The 18,033-nt window shown below is 41.7% G+C and overlaps 1 protein-coding gene across 1 annotated transcript in view; it reads right to left on the reverse strand.

Moving 5' to 3' along the window:
- Window positions 1–13,329, reverse strand: part of LOC140198402 (glypican-5-like) — a 952,742-nt gene extending 939,413 nt beyond the window's left edge. Inside the window, exon 1 of the mRNA XM_072259495.1 lies at window positions 13,167–13,329. Within this exon, the coding sequence (XP_072115596.1) occupies window positions 13,167–13,329 (163 nt within the window). The remainder of the gene's footprint in view (window positions 1–13,166) is intronic.
- Between the last annotated feature and the right edge of the window lie 4,704 nt (window positions 13,330–18,033).

Here is an 18,033-nt window from a genome sequence, read left to right on the forward strand (position 1 = left end):
CATGGCTAATCCTTCTTGAAGAGCCACAGGAACGTACTGCTCTAGCAGAGATTACATGCCATTACTTCACTACAGTTAGCACAATGTCTTTTATGCACGCTTTGAAGGGGAGAAAAACACTACACCTCTGTGAATCCCCATAATATCTGGCAACACTGCGATCTCTGTCACAGAAGGCAATGTCACAATATCCTTCAAGGGTGAACCTTCTGACAGCGTACCTGCCCAAGTATTGGACCCTGTGCTGACCAACTGGCTGGAGTGTTCAAAGACATTTTCACTCTCTTGTTCTTGTGGTTTGAGGTTCCCATCGGAAGGGTAGCAATCATGCTGGTGCCTATGAAGACGAGGTTGAACAGCCTGAACGACAATCAACTGGAAGCACTCAATTTTACCGCAACAAAGTGCTTAGAAAGGTTGGTTATAGCTAGAATAGATTCCCGCCTGAGGAAGGACATGGACCCACTGCAATTTAACAGCACGATAGGTGATGCAATCCCACTGGCTCTCCACTCAACCTCACAGCATGTAGTGTTTGTCAAGAAGTTGTTTATTGATTAGAGCTCAGCATTAAATATCGGCATCCTCTCAGCAAGCTTCTAAGCCTGGTCCTCTATACTTCCATCTGTAACACTTCCTCCTTGCTGAGAATCAATACACTCATGGATGTGTGCTTAGCCCACTGCTCTACTCTCTCCGTCCTCATGACCGTGTAGCTCAGTACAGCTCAAACACCATCAATACATTCACAAATAAAACCACCGCTGTTGGCAAAATCTCAGATAACAAGAAGGCATTCAAGAGTTAGTTAGTGGATAGGCTGCTTTCGTGGTGTCGTGATGAGCATCTACATTCATAGGCTCCCTCGCTCAAAAAAGCTTCTGATCCTATTCCACAACATTTCCAGACTAACCTCAGGCTCAACTACACATTAAGCTGTAAACTTTCCTGGGCTTCTTATTCTGAGTAATTGCTCCAGTCAATTCTATTTTTACAATTTATAGTAATTGTGCCTTTGCACTGTACTGCTGCTGCAAAACAACAAATTTCAGATCATGTAATATAGTAACATTAATTTGATTCTAATGAATCTCTTCTCCACTCTCTATTGCTGCCCCAATTTTTTTGTGTAGGGCAGTGACCAAGATGATATGCCATGTTCTAAGTGTGATCTTAACAAATTTTTAAACAACTTTTAAACAATTTTTAAACACAATTGTTATACGTTTATATATGGTTAGAACTGCAACATTATGTTCCAACTCTTATACTCGGAGTCTCCATCTATGAGAGCAAGCATACAAAACAGTCCTAGTACCATAGCCACCTTATCTGGTATTATAGCTCACCTTCAGTGAGCTATGGACTGGCATCCCAATTCTCTCTATATACAGTGGCATGCAAAAGTTTGGGCACCCTGATCAAAATTTCTGTTACTGTGAATAGCTAAGCGAGTAAAAGATGAACTGATATCCAAAAGGCATAAAGTTAAAGATGACACATTTCTTTAATATTTTAAGAAAACTTTTTTATTTCCATCTTTTACAGTTTCAAAATAACAAAAAAGGAAAAGGGCCCAAAGCAAAAGTTTGGGCACCCTGCATGGCAGTACTTAGTAACGCCCCTTTGACAAGTAGCACAGCTTGTAAAAGCTTTTTGTAACCAGCTAAGAGTCTTCCAATTCTTGTTTAGGGAATTTTTGCCCATTCTTCCTTGCAAAAGGCTTCTACTTCTGTGAGATTCTTGAGCTGTCTTGCACGCACTGCTCTTTTGAAGTCAATCCACAGATTCTCGATGATGTTTAGGTCAGGGGACTGTGACGGCCATGGCAAAACCTTCAGCTTGCACCACTGTGGATTCTGAGGTGTGTTTAGGTTCATTATCCTATTGTAGAAGCCATTTTCTTTTCATCTTTGGCTTTTTTACAGACGGTGTGATGTTTGCTTCCAGAATTTGCTGGTATTTAATTGAATTCATTCTTCCCTCTACCAGTGAAATGTTCCCTGTGCCACTGGCTGCAACACAAGCCCAAAGCATGATCGATCCACCCCAGTGCTTGACAGTTGGAGTGGGGCTCTTTTCATGAAATTCTGCACACTTTTTTCTCCAAACATACCTTTGCTCATTGCAGCCAAAAAGTTCTACTTTAACTTCATCATCCACAGGACTTGTTTCCAAAATGCATCAGGCTTGTTTAGATGTTCCTTTGAACCTTTTGAATAGAACTTTTTGGCTGCAATGACTTACCATATATCCCTTTAGGTGATCATTCAGATCAATCAAATTCAGGGATTCTCCGTGTGACCACTTCACACAGTCGCCTTTCTGCCTCTGGAATGTTAAAATGCATTCCTCTTTCTTCAGAAGCTTGTCAGCCCTGACAGTGACAGCAGATTTTCCTATCCATTGAGTCCATAAGAGCCTGTTGATTTCATGATGAAGCTACCGTTTTCACTCACATCACAAGATTTTGGCATAGAAGACAAAACCAACAACTTTGAGGCATCCATGGTTCTAAACATTTCAATATTATTTTAATAAGCTCCTCAAGGAGAAATCTCTTGTCAAACATGCATTTCTGAATGAACTACTGAAACAGACACACCCAAACTAAATGCTCTCCAAAGTTTATGCTCCTGCATTACTGCACTTCACTCTATGTTGTTACTATCTTGATAATAAAACAGCTTCTTTTTGTACAAAAGGGTACTAAACATCTCCAGACAAGGAACTTCATATCTATCCTGTCTGATCTTCCATGTCTCAAGAGGCATTGAAGTTGTATGGGATATTGGTGATGCCATACCTGGCCCACTGTACACAGTCTGCTTCTTTATTCAATACAAAATACAGTAGCATTGAAGGCAGTCCAAAAGAAATTCACCTGTCTAGTTCCTGGGATGAGGTTCATCTATCAAGATACGGCTGAACAAGCTAGGTCTGTATTCCTTGGAGTTCAGAAGAATGAGTGGTGATTCTTTTAAAACATAAGAGGGCATAACATGGTAGATATCAACATGCTTTCACTAGAAGGTGAATTTCAAATAAGGGGGCATAGCTTCAAAATGATTTTATTTTATATTTAGAGATACAGCTGGGAACCGGCCCTCCTGGCCCAACGAGCCACGCCACCCAGCAATCCACCTACTTAACCCTAGCCTAATCTATGACAATTTACAATGATCAATTAACCTACTAACCAGTAGGTCTTTGGACTATGGGAGGAAACCAGAGCACCCAAAGGAAATGTATGTAGTCACAGGGAGAATGTAAAAAATCCTTACAGTCGCCCCAGGAATGGAATTTCAGACTCTGACACCCCAAGCTGTAATAGTGCCCCATTTATTAAATTTATAATCATGAAAAAAGGGATACAGAAGCTCCTTCTTGCAGAGAATGGAGAATCTCTGAAATTCTCAACCTTAAAGGGAGTTATGGGATCTCTGGAAGTATTCTAAGTGGTATTGGATAAACTTTCAAAGATCAGGGGCTGGAGGGCGATGGGGATCTAGCACTGAATTGAGGCCTGCAACAGATCAGCCGTGATCACATTTAATGGTGAGGCTGGCTTGAGGGCCCAAGCTGCCTGTTCCTAATTTTTTTCCCTTGTTGTTTTCTGCCAGTGCAAAGGACTGTTCAATTCTACACCAAAGGACCCATACTTTGCCACATTTTCCTTATTAATGCTCTTAAGGAGTCAACTATTACTTTTGTGCTTTACTGTACAGACGTTACAGTAATCATCTCAAATTCATTGCCTATTACTGACATAAATTGTGAAGCTTCCACAACATATTTGTTGACTGCCCTTGGATGTTTCAAGTGAAGGCTAAAGCCTGGAACATTGTTAACTAAAGAAAATTAATATGACCCAAATTAATATGTCTTCTCTCCCTTTCTCTTCACCATTTACACCTCGGACTTCAACTACTGCACAGAGTTTTGTCATCTTCAGAAGTTTTCTGATGACTCTGCCACAGTTGGATGCATCAGCAAGGGAGATGAGGCTGAGTACAGGGCTACGGTAGGAAACTTTGTCACATGGTGTGAGCAGAATTATCTGCAGCTTAATGTGAAAAAGACTAAGGAGCTGCTGGTAGACCTGAGGAGAGCGAAGGTACCGGTGACCCCTGTTTCCATCCAGGGGGTCACTGTGGGCAGGGTGGAGGATTACAAATACCTGGGGATACGAATTGACAATAAACTGGACTGGTCAAAGAACACTGAGGCTGTCTACAAGAAGGGTCAGAGCCATCTCTATTTCCTGAGGAGACTGAGGTCCTTTAACATTTGCCGGACGATGCTGAGGATGTCTTACAAGTCTGTGGTGGTCAGTGCTATCATGTTTGCTGTCGTGTGCTGGGGCAGCAGGTTGAGGGTAGCAGACACCAACAGAATCAACAAACTCATTCGGAAGGCCAGTGATGTTGTGGGGATGGAACTGGACTCTCTCACGGTGGTGTCTGAAAAGAGGATGCTGTCCAAGTTGCATGCCATCTTGGTCAATGTCTCCCATCCACTACATAATGTACTGGGTGGGCACAGGAGTACATTCAGCCAGAGACTCATTCCACCGAGATGCAGCACAGAGAGTCATAGGAAGTCATTCCTGCCTGTGGCCATCAAACTTTACAATTCCTCCCTTGGAGGGTCAGACACCCTGAGCCAATAGGCTGGTCCTGGACTTATTTCATAATTTACTGGCATAATTTGCATATTACTATTTAACTATTTATGGTTCTATTACTATTTATTATTTATGGTGCAACTGTAACGAAAACCAATTTCCCCCGGGATCAATAAAGTATGACTATGGCTAAACTTGTAAAACTTGAGGAATTAGAGCAGTAAAGCTATTCTTTAAAAATGGTGAATTTTCAGATTTCAAATCAGAACATAAAATGCATTGCCACTTCAGAAATAGTCATAATGCTTTAAATAATACGAAATTCAATTAAATGCTAACTAAATATGCCAAATTAAATCAAGCTCCAAGAACACCAAGTTGCTGAAACTGATCATCACCAAGCAGGATACACATTAATTGAAACAGCACAAATACAAAATTAATTGGGGAAAAAGTGATCCATGGACTGCCTGCACAGTCATAACTTAGTGAGACATCAATGAGCCTAAAGCTTCAAATGTGCATTCGCAGTTGTGATGTCATAAAAAGGCACCATTAGTTTACAACTGTTGCTCCCAGGTATCCTTTTAAAAACTGATTTGGTAATTCTGAATGATTGCACTGTTACTCTACTACTAATCAATATTTTTAATAGGCCATAACCAATGGTAAGACATTAGAATATTTGCCCAATGCTTTTTTTTAAACATATCAATGATCAGTAAGCAGTTCTGTTCTGGGATCCCTGCTCTTTATGATTTTTATAAATGACTTGGAAGTGGAAGAGTGGGTCAGTAACTTTGCAAATGACAAAATGGTTAGTGGCGGTGTGGATAGTTATCGTAGGTTACAACAGGACAACGATAGGATACAGAGCCAGGCTGGAAAACCAGATGAAGTTCAATCCAGAAATAAATGTGAAGTGATTCACTTTAGAAGGTCAAACTTGAACGCAGAATACAGGGTTAACGGCAGGATTCTTAGTAGTGTGGAAGAACAGAGGGATCTTGTGGTTCAAGTCCATCGTACAAGTTGATACGGTTAACAAGGTATGTTGGCCTTCATTAGTCAAGGGATTTAGTTCAAGCGCATTGAGGTAATGTTGCAGTTCTGAAAAACCCTGGTCAGACCACGCTTGAAGTATTGTGCTCAGTTCTGATCACCTCATTATATGAAGGGTGTGGAAACTTTGGAGTGGATGAGGAGGAAATTTACCTGATTGCTGCCTGGATTACAGAGCATGTCTTATGAGGATAGGTTGAGTGAGCGAGGGCTTTTCCCTTTGGAGCAAAGGAGGATGAGAGGTGACGACAGAGGTGTACAAGTTGATACAAGGCCTATATCGAGTAAACAATCAGAGACTTGTTCCTCAGGACAAATAGAGTGAATACAAGGAGACATAACATTATTGTTTTGGGAGGAAAGTATAAAGAGGATGTCAGAGGCAGGATTTCCCCCCACACAGAGAGTGGTGAGTGCATGGAACATGCTGCGAGAGGTGGTGATAGAGGCAGATATATTAGGAGCAGTTAAAAGACTGTTAGATAGACACATGGATGAATGAAAAATGAAGGACTACATAGGAGGGAAGGGTTTGATTGATCATGGAGTAGATTAAAGGGTTGGCACAACTTTGTGGGCCGAAGGGTCTGAACTCTGCTGTACTGTTCTAGGTTTTTATTTTCTATATAGAGTCAACAAAAGTTCAAATTATTAGAGTACCACAGCAACAGGGGCGTATCTACGGAAAATAGTGCCTATGGCAAACACTGAAATTGTGCCCCTGTCCAAACATCTGACACCCATCTTTTAGATAACTTTACCATAATATCAGCTCAAAAATACAAATCAAGCTCGTTAATCTTTTTAGTTAACAAATTATGGCACTACATGAAAATTATAACTGCACCTTCCTTGCTTTCAATGATGCAAATTGGTCTATGATGTGATCAAAGTCAGTTTTTTCAGTTTCTTCTCTTTCTACACTCAGCAGAGCAAGATCACAGAGTCTGCCTTGACCCATGGAGGCTCTCAAATATGAAAGTATTAGTTTTAACTTGCTGAATGATCTCTCACAGCTGGCAATGGAAACTGCGATGGGCAGCATTATCTGAGTATCAATGCGAAGATTGGGAAAGACGCTCTCATCTCCATACTGAACAATAAATTCAAGAAGCTCTTCAGGACTTGATATTTTCATGTTGACCCGCCTTGATAGCAACATTCTGCAATCCAAGATTTCTTCATATAGGTGCTGTCCATCAAAATCAGAGCTGTACAATTCGCCCAAATTTTTGCACTTCTTCTTTAGGTCGTTACTGTCGGTGCCGTAACACAGTCCCTCAACATCGAGAAGGAATCCAAGTTTGGCGTCAGTGTCGTGCAAACGAGCGAACCTTTCCTCCATTTCTCTGTGAAGATGGTGGAGTGTTCCCTTCATGACTCTTTCCATTTCCTCCTTAGCTGTTAACCCAGCGTCTCTCAAGTTCTCAACAGCCAGTCGTTTCTTTCGTCTCTGACGTCTTTCAACTTCAATATTCCATTCTTGACAGAGACCCACTCGTCCTTCGAGTGACTCACTGACCAACACTTCTCTTTCATCATACAAATGATCTTGGAGGGCTTTCAAATCCAGGGCAGCATCATGGAAGTTCTTGCTAGGATCCTGCAGCCTCTTTTGAATACGGTCAATGCGAATGAGTACTTTGTTCCAAAGTTCTAGCAAAATCAGAAAATCATAACTCAACATGCAGTTGTACTGCTGCTTTGCGTTATTTCTTGTTTCACTGGTTTTGTTTTCATTGTCTATCACGTCCTGGAAAACTTGAAGTACCTCCTCAGGGTACTTGTTGACGGGCTTCACTGCTTCTGTCCTTGCGCTCCACCTGGTTTCGGACTCTGACTTAACAACCACAGGCATGGCGTTTTTGAGTTTTTCCCGGTGCTGTGTTGAACGAGAAAAACACGTAGAGAGCTTTAATGGTTCCCAAACACGTGACCATCATTGTATCTTGCTTGGCTGCATGTACACCCACCAAGCTGAGTGAGTGATTTTTGCAATTCACAAACACTACCAGGTTGTTTTACTCACTTATTCTTTGATGAACTGAACACCACTTCTGTGTCCAGCCATCACAGCAGCGTTTTCATAGCACTGTGACCGACAATCTCGTCACTCCATTTCATCCTTCTCTAGCTGTTTCAAGATGTCTTCAACCAAGCTCTCAGCATCCTTCTGGCTTATCTGGGTAAAACCAAGGAAGGGCTCTCTAACACAGACTGTTTTCCTCTCAAAATCAACTTCCACATACCTCACTACTTCTGACATTTGCTCACGGTGTGCCTGATCAGGAGTCGAGTTGAACATGAAACCATAGTACTTGGCTTTATGAATGCTTCTCAGTAAACTCTGGTGAACAGTGGATGCCATCATGTGGATGAATTCGTTCTGGACACCCGGTGAAAGATAAGACATGGATCCAGGGTGGCTTTCCAAATGAGTGAGATGTTCTTTTATGACAGGGTCAAACATGGCCAGTAGTTTCAGTAAGCCAAGAAAATTTCTCACATTGCGGTCATCGTCGAGCTGAATTGATTCCCCGTGTCCTCGCAAAGCCAGGTTCTGAGTTGCAAGGAATGTTATGCAGTGAAAGATTCTTGTCAAGATATCACGCCACTTCTGCTTTTCCATCTCAATCTGTGACTGAAATACCGCATCAATAACTCCTCTGTTTCCAGCTAAATTTCTTTCCATTTCTTTCCACTGTGTGAAGCATTCCCAATGATTCTTGGCATTTTCATGAACACTAATCCTTTCAGGTGCTTTCCACTGGTTGAATCCACTTTCCTGCTCCAATGAGGATCGATGGTCTGACCAGGAATAGAGAAGACAACAGATACAAAATGCAGACTTTTTAGAAGGGGAATAGACCAGCCATGAGCGAGTCACTTCCTCACCACGAACATTTCCCAATTTCTTCTTGAACCAAGTCTTGATCATTCAGTGGTTATTTGTTGGTAGGAAAGGCCCCTCACTGTTCTGGAAATACTTCAAACCCAGCTTTATTATTTCTGTTCTCAACACGTCAGGCAGAATTGCTTTTCCAGTATCCTTGTTGAACTTCAGAAGTCCAGTGTCATGCTGTTCAATCACTTCTGGTATGACAATTCGGGGCTCTTTGACACCATCCAGTTCACTAGGTTCAGTGTCATCAGGTTCAATCTTGTCAGGTAAAATCTCATCAATAAACTCAACATCACCACCACCACCATCGTCTTCCCCTCCTGTCATGTCCACGTTCTCTGTGGCAGCCTCACGCTTAATCTCATCATACTCGGATTTATCTGACTTGACTTCCTCCTCGGCTTGTGACATATTTGTACTTGATCCACCTTTGGATTCTAACAAACTTGTAGCAGGTGCAGGCGACTCCATGGAACGTGTCAAACTACTTGTTCCGGGCTTTTTAAAGAAGGGCATGAAGAACTTGCTCGACCTCTTGGCTTTCTCCACTTCCAACTTTCATCTCCTCCGTCCTTCAGCTCCGCTTTCCTTCTTCTTCGTGAAGAAACGTTTCATGGTCTTCTTACACAATGCTCTGAAATAAGGCCATCCTAATTCTTCTCACCCATGATAATCAAAGACAGATCATACATCTGAAGAAAATTATTTTTTCACTATCCGAGGATGGCTTGTCTGACTTTAATAGAAACTGTTCAGTGGCACCCCCCCCCCCTTCAAGTGGCGCCCAGGGCACGTGCCGTACCTGCCATACCTTAGATACGCCGCTGCATAGCAATACAATATACTGGACTTCATAAAATGCATTGTTTACAGTTTCAAATTAAAATATGGTTATCAGTGCTGAAACACACTCGGGTCCCTGAGGAGTCCCTTTTCCAATGCTCTGTCACTCATGACAAAACAAATTCAGTTATAAAACTAACTCAGATATTTATTTTGCCAGTTTATTTTTCACATCCTGATTATTAAAATAGTAATATCACGAGTTCAAGAAATATGATTACTTTTCCATCAATATGCATTACTCAGGATACTGAGCTACGACGAGTGATTGATAAGTTCGTGGCCTAAGGTAGAAGGAGTCAATTTTAGAAAACCTAGCACATTTATTTTTCAACATAGTCCCCTTATACAGCTCTCGTTACATGCACTTGTAGTTCAACTCTTTGAGTGATTATGCAGAAAGTTTGAAGTTAATAACTCATCTCCTTCTACCTTAGGCCAAGAACTTATCAATCACCCCTACTGTGACCCACTTTCTGGAGGTCCAAGCCGCCAACTTCTACAAAGAAGCAATCTGTACACTCCACGACCACTGGACTAAGTGTGTAAATGTAGGAAAAATAAATGTGCTAGGTTTTCTAAAATTGATTCCTTCTACCTTAGGCCACGAACTTATCAATCACCCCTCGTACATAAGGAACTAACCTAAAGGACAGAAATGGCATGTATAATAATTTTTACTGAAGTTACACCAAAGCGAAACCAAGCCAAGGATCTAATTTGCTAAAGGAATTCTTCTTACCTATTTGCACAAAATAACTGCAGGCTTAAACCAGCAATCATAATGGTTACTTGAGAAATTTCTGGAATTAATGATTCCTAGTGGAATTAAGAGCTGCTGTAGAGTTAAATGGCTTTTGTAAACTATCACACCATTTAAAATTATCATCCTTAAAACTTTGCATTGGCTACAGATCAGGTTACAAACATGTACATGATTAGTGGTTTCAACAACCCAAAGGATGCAACTGCTATAGAATAAGAATCAGAATCCGGTTTAATATCACCAGAATATGTTGTGAAAGTTCTTAACTTTACAGCAGCAGCACAATGAAATACATGATAAATATATATAGACAAAAAATTAAATACAATACGTATAATGTCTGTTAAATAATTAAGTTAAAATAGGCAGTGCAAGAAACACAGCAATATAAAATGTAGTGTAGTAGTGTTCATGGGTTCAATATCCATTTAGAAATCGGATGGCAGATGGGAAGAAGCTGTTCCTGAATCGCTGTGTGTGTGCCTTCAGGATTCTGCACCTCCTTCCTGATGGTAACAATGAAGAAGGTGGTGAAGGTCCTTAATGATGGACACCACCTTCCTAAGGTACCGCTCCTTGAAGATACTGAAATCCGATACCAATAACAAACAAGAGAAAATCTGCAGATACTGGAAATCCGAGCAACGCACACAAAATGCTGCAGGAACTCAGCAGGCCAGGCAGCAGCTATAGAAAAAAGTCAATCAATGTTTTGGGCCGAAACTCTTTGGCAGGACTGGAGAGAAAAAGCTGAGGAGTAGACTTAAAAGCAACACTCACAACACGCTGGAGGAACTCAGCAGGTCGGGCAGCATCTGTGGAAACGATCAGTCAATGTTTCGGGCCGGAACCCTTCATCAGGACCCTTCGTCCTGACGAAGGGTTCCGGCCCGAAACGTTGACTGATCGTTGACCTGCTGAGTTCCTCCAGCGTGTTGTGAGTGTTGCTTTGACCCCAGCATCTGCAGAGTATTTTGTGAGCAGATTTAAAAGGTGGGGAAAGGAGAGAGAGAAACACTAGTGATAGGTGAAACTTGGAGGGGGAGGGATGAATTAAAGAGCTGGGAAGTTGATTGGTGAAAAAGACCGGCCATGGAAGAAAGAAAAGGGGGGGGGTGGAATGAGCAACAGAGGGAGGTTATGGGTGGGCAAGGAGATAAGGTAAGGGAGGGAAAAGGGGATGGGGAATGGGGGGGTGGGGAGGCATTACTAGAATTTTGAGAAATCGATGTTCATGCCATCAGGTTGGAGGCTACCCAAACAGAATATAAGGTGTTGTTCCTCCAACCTAAGCTATGATGAGGTCATAGATGGACATATCAGAATGGGAATGGGAAGTGAAATTAAAATGGGTGGCCACTGGGAGATGCTGCTTTTTCTGGTTGATGGAACGTAGATGCTTGGCAAAGCGATCTCCCAATCCCTGTCAGGTCTCACCGATATACAGGAGGCCACACCGGGAACACCGAAACACACCCAAAAGACTCACAGGTGAAGTGTCGCCTCACCTGGAAGGACGGTTTAGGGCCCTGAATATTAGTGAGGGAGATGTAGGAGCAGGTGAAGCACTTGTTCCACTTGCAAAGCATCAGTGGGGAGGGATGAATGGACAAGGGAGTCGTGTAGGGAGCGATCCCTGCACAAAGCAGAAAGTGTTGGGGGAGGGAAAGCTGTGCTTAGTGGTGGGATCCTGTTGGAGGTGGCGGAAGTTTCAGAGAATTATTTACCGAATGCAGAAGCTGGTGAGGTGGTAGGTGAGGACAAGAGGAACCCTATCCCTGGTAGGGTGGCGGGATGATAGGGTAAGAACAAATGTGTGTGAAATGGAAGAGGGCAGCATTGATGGTGGAGGAAAGGAAGTCCCTTTCTTCAGCAAAGCCAATAACCACCATCTGCCACAACACGCAAGTTAGTTTTCATATTTAGAACATCAATATTATAAGTGTTATAATTAGTATATATAGATTGTAATTTTCATTGGAAAATTTCAGAACCAGCATCAGGTTTATTATCACTATGTCTACTCCCACTTCAGGTCTGTATGTAGTGTATGTTTATTTATTTATTGCAACACAACATGGAGTCCGCTCTTCCAGCCATGCTGCACAGCAACGACCAATTTTACCCCAATTTACAATGACAAATTAACCTACCAACCAGTAGGTCTTGGACTGTGGGAGGAAGCCATGGGTTAGTGTTAGGGTTTGGGAGAACATACAAACTCCTTACAGGCAGCGGTGGGGAATTGAACGCAGGCCGCCTGTACTGTAAAGTGTTGTACTGACCGCTAAGCTAACACTTAGTAGTGCCTTTTTAAAGAGGTAAAGTGAGCAGCAGTTATACAATGTCAATAGAATATATTGAATCGATGACACAATGAATGTAAAGAGAATGCATGGTAATCTTATAAATAAAGTATATTTTGAAATAAAAAAGTCTTTTCATTGTCTGTAATTTATTTGTACCATCATGCATATAATGTTATTAGGAACTCAATAAGAAGATATTCAATAAGAAATCTCATGAAAACATTGTTAACAGACAATAGAAGTACAGTATAGAATGATCAAGAATTGATGGGCACGTGATAGTATAGGCTGCAGGGAAATGGTCCGAGGGCGACCAGACCCGTTGGGTTGAACGGCCCGCTGCGAGTAATAAAATACGAAATTTCTTTAGCACTGAACCTACTGACTGACCAAAACCTTCTTAGAAACGCTACTTGCACGTGTAGTGGCAGCACAGGAATAAGGAAACACGTGCATTTTAAATCCTCTCAAGCAAAAACTCTCTCATAACTCTTGTCCCCGATTCACCACAAGTAGTACCTATAATGATTGCGGTTGATTCACAGGCCAGGTTTATAAAATGGTGATTATCTTTCATCTATAAATGACGGATAAAACGTTTCGTTATCTGTGGACAATTTTGTGTACTGATTTTGTCTAAAGTACAATTGTGCTCACCAGGTCTGGGGGTCTCCGGCAGCCACTTGGATGGTCCGATTTGAAGCAGTTCGAAAACTTTCTTCACCTCCTCGCAGCTGAGCTCGGACTGTAAAGTGACCCCGAGTAAGCAAAGGACCACTGCCGCACTCAGACAAGATATATTCCTCATTTTCCAACCCATCTCCTCAAAGGAAAAAGCCAATAAAATGAACCGAATCTAGAAAAGCGCCAAATTGTTGTTCGCTAAATTTTATCTTAATTACTCTCACAACTAAAGCGGCCAAAATGTAAACTCGAAGCAGATTGCAGCCAGTTATCCACTGTAGCGCTGTCTTCTTTTCCTTTGCGACTGCTCTAACTTTAAATGCAGTTACAATGTCGAGGTGGGGGGTGGTGTCTGAGTGATTGAAAATCAAAAGGAGACAAAACACAAAAGCAGGAGTAAACGTGTGTACGTTCACATCGTTCGGGGTGCTGCACTAGCAGCTTTTTAAACGGACAGAGTTAACACCGGCAATCTCCACAACGAAGCTACTGGACCCCCACGGCACAATGCACATTACCAGAATGAACGAAAAGAGAGAACGCGCTGTTTCCCTCCACACACCGCATCGAAACCGCGCGCAAGCCAGTGAAGACCTCCTCACACACAGGAAATGCAGTACAATGAAAACAGGATGGAGAGCATCTTTGAAAAGAGAACTAGTTAATGTCCTTTATCAGAGCCATACGAAATGGAAATCATTTGCAGGACTGAATAGGAAATTCTCCCGCTTCAGGCAACTTGCTTTCTCTCGGTGTCGAAACTGGCGACTTCTGTGAGTTAGCCATTTGCAATATCGTTCAGTTTTTCTCTTTCCAATCAGCACAGTATGGTATTTTACACTAATCGCTTTCTGCTGCCATAAACCCATCAACCACAGCAACCTTGCCTTCACCTGGCAGTAGATAATCCCTTTATTCAATGGCTTATCTGCAATTTAAAACTAACTGTTAGTAGTTAGTCCTGACGAAGGGTCTCGGCCTGAAACGTCGACTGCACCCCTTCCTACAGATGCTGCCTGGCCTGCTGCGTTCACCAGCAACTTTGATGTGTGTTGCTTAAAACTAACTTTTTTTTTCTTTAATTCCCACTTCTGACTCAACCTGAAATGTTAACTCTGTTTCTCTTTCCACACCTTCAGATGCTGCCTGGCCTGCTGAGTATTTCCAACATTTTCTGTTTTTTTTCTAAATTTTACGTAGGAAATGTAATGTGCATTGAAGCAAAAGTATGTTTTACCATTAGAGAAAGTTTTGGTATGTTTAAATTTACAGTGACTGTAGAATGATTTAGAGATCCCAGTGTGCTCCAGTGATTGGGTTAGAAAGATGTGGAAGTATGGCAGCAATAGCTGTTTGATTGATGACTCTCGAATGAAAATTTTCAGGATCTCAAACATGCCATTAGAAATCCTGAAGTCATGTTCAAAAAGATAGTACATAGTAGTGGGGTGCATAGACCCAGAAGTGTTTGTAAAACTAGCATTTGGTGGGGTGGGATTGAGATCAGGAGACCAGTATTTGGTTGAAGCGGTGGGGGGTTAGTAGCAGGATACCAGCACTTGATGGTGGCATTGGTGTCACAGGGGCTAGGAAATGTGGACCTACACTTGGGGGTGGTGGGAGGGGAATTCAGACTTGCAATGTGTTGTGAGAGAATTGGTCATTATTGTTGTAGATGATTGGAAACTTGTTTCCATAGCAGAAATATCTAAAACTAGAGGGTATAGGTTGAGGGTTAGGGGTAGGAAGTTCAGAAGGGATCTGGGGAGAATGCCTGAGGGTTATTGGAATGTGGAATGCATGGCCTAAAGAGGTGGATGAAGCAGGGACTCTTTTTAAAAAAAGAAAAATAATTAAGAATTTAGACAAACACTGGAATTTCAGTTGAAGGCTATGGGCCAAGTGCTGGAAGATGAGGTGAAAATAACTAAGTACTCAATGCCCAACATGGGCATAGATTTTTTGAGTTGTATTAACCTATAATAAAATCAAAATGGAAACTAGAAAAGGTTCATATCAATTTGAACACTTGGTTGAGGCATATTTTGATGTAAACCAGCTTTAATGAACTGCAATTCTTGTGTATTCACAATCTGTTTCATTATTTTATGGGGCCATTACAGAACTTTGGACACAATGCCTATATTTTACAATTAGCGATAAAGTTACAGTGCTCAGATTCACTTTTATTTATCACATGCACATTAAAACATACAGTGAGTTGTGTTGTTTGCATTAACAACCAACACAACCTGAGAATGTGCTGGGGGCAGCCTGCAAGTGTTGCTACCTATTCCAGTACCCACATAGCATGCCCCTGATATTCAGCATAGTAACAAGCAACAACAGCAGTAAAGCAAACCCCTTTACTTCCTCCCAGCTAGACAGCCCTCCAACCCCGTGACAGGCCTCCAACCCCCAGTGGACTCAGACACTGGGCCTCTGACTTTCCCGGTGGACTCGCAGACGCTGGGCCTCCGACTTTCCCGGTGGACTCGCAGACGCTGGGCCTCCTGACTTTTCCAGTGATTTGCAGACCCATGGTTTCTGCCATTAGGCCTTGACTGGCTTCAATCTTTGATATTCAGGTTTCAATCTTCTTATCCTCTTACCCTCTATAAAATCCACCCCCTTAGTTTGGAGAGCTGCTGAGAGCAGCCCGCTTTTAAGTTGCCATACCTTCCACATGGGATCTGTTACTTCTAAAAACTAGATTTGGCAATAACCAGTCAGACGAGTCCTCAATGAAAACAAAGGAGAAAGTTAAAAACAGGAAATCACAAATATGCTTAAATTATAAACATAAAGAAAGGATAAAGGTCTTTAAGAGAAACCTAAATATAAAAAAAATAATAAGCTCCATATTTAAAAAAAAAGGTAGGATTAATTTGCCTCAGAGATAAGATTCCACAAATGGAGTTCAAAAATCATGGGTTTGATTCTAAACACAGATGTTGTCTGTGGGGGAGTTTGCATGTTCTCTCTACCGCAGTGTGTGTTTCTTCTACATGCACGAGTTTTCTCTGCATCCTAAGGATGTGTTGGTAGATTAATTGGTGACTGAAAATTATCCCTTAGTGTAAATCAATGTTTTTTTTTAAAAAAAAGGAAATTGTGGTATCACTCAGTTTATTCACAGAGTTTATTCAGCAATAGTTATGACTTACTATGTGATCGCAAGACCCTGTTGTATATTGGTAATGTATAATAGGGCAAGTCCAGTTCATTAGCAAGACCAACTGTGGGGGCTGTACGTGACCTCAATCAATTGTTACATGGATCAAGCCCTCATACAGCGATGTCACCTGTTACAGCCACCAAGGGGAGGAGGCACTGGAAGTGATGTGGGAGAGAACAGAGGGGTGGTGTGCATGCTGGAATCCGTGCTTATTTAGGCTGGCTTTCTCATCAATGCTGGTCTCCAGTGTTTGCTCCCAGAAGATAAACTTGTTTGCCTTCGTCTGCAGCTGCAGGAGATGAGGAACTGCTGCTTGCTTGTTCTTGCAGAAACATGGCTCCAGGACAACGTAGTTTGCGCCATTAATCTTCACACCATGCCACTCAAGGACTTGAGCAAGTATACTTTCTGTGACTGTATTTAGCATTGTAACTATATGTGCTGTGTGTGACTGTACTGTGTTTTGCACTGTTAGCTTGGAGAAACGTTGTTTCATTTTGCTATATGCTTGTGTAAGGCAATTAAACATGAACTTGTTATTAACAACTCAGCTGTTTTTGCAGAAGAAAGCTTAAGCTTTCATTGTTAGTGTGATAATAATGGGCAAGCTCCTGCTCCATCTGTAAAAGAATCTGGTTCTTGCATTGGCTTCATGACCTGCTTCAGTGTCGTTGAAACCAGAGAACAAACATGTTGTCTGAGGGATTGACTGAGAAGAAGAAATATTTAAAATTGGTCCTTTAACAATGATTCCTTTGTTACTTCCATCGATAAGGGCTGCAACTGGCATTCTCTGAAGGAGGAGTACATCTCAGACAACAACTTTTAATTGTATCTGTCTTAATTTGTTATCAGTGTAGCCAGTTGTGAAGCACTTCAGTTGAATATAAAGGTGTGGGCAGTTGATTGAACAACAGTAGTGTCCTTTACAGTAAGTCCCGGGTTAAGAACGTCCAACTTATGGACAACTGGTACTTACGAACGGACTGCCATAAAGCCTGTTGTATTAAAACTTTGTGATGCTCATGAAAACATTGCGCAGCTTCAGCGGTTTGTCGGCTCAAGGAAGGAGAATGCCGTCCGCCATTTTAAGTTGGATCACATTGCCATTAACACTGTGTTGAGTGTGTAACTTTGTATTTGGTTTAAACTTTTCTCTTATTTACCCTTGTAACCATGCCTCCAAAGCGCAAATCCGATACAAGTGCTGGTGAATCATCAAAGAAAAGGAAAACGATCACAATTGAAAATAAAGTGAAAATAATAAAGCGATCGGAAAGAGGTGAAACACCATCAGTCATTGGAAAAGCGTTAGGCTACAGTTGGTCAACGATCGGAACAATTTTAAAGGATAAAGTGAGAATAATGGAGCATTTGAAAGGCCCTGCCCCAATGAAAGCTACAATTATTACTAAGCAACACAGTGGTTTAACTATTGAAATGGAAAGGCTATTGATAATTTGGTTAGACGATCAAAATCAGCTTAATATGCCTATTAGCCTTACTTTAGCGCAAGAAAAGGCTCAAAGCCTTTTCAATGATTTAAAAGCTGCACGTGCAGCAAGTGAAGGTGATTGTGATGAAGAATTTGTTGTGAGTAGGGATTGTTTCAATCATTTTAACTGACGCTAAATAAGAACCGTATGTACCTGTTCCAACTTA

The sequence above is a fragment of the Mobula birostris genome, chromosome 5 (genome assembly GCF_030028105.1).
Source record: "Mobula birostris isolate sMobBir1 chromosome 5, sMobBir1.hap1, whole genome shotgun sequence".
In the NCBI taxonomy this organism is placed as follows: Eukaryota; Metazoa; Chordata; class Chondrichthyes; order Myliobatiformes; family Myliobatidae; genus Mobula; species Mobula birostris.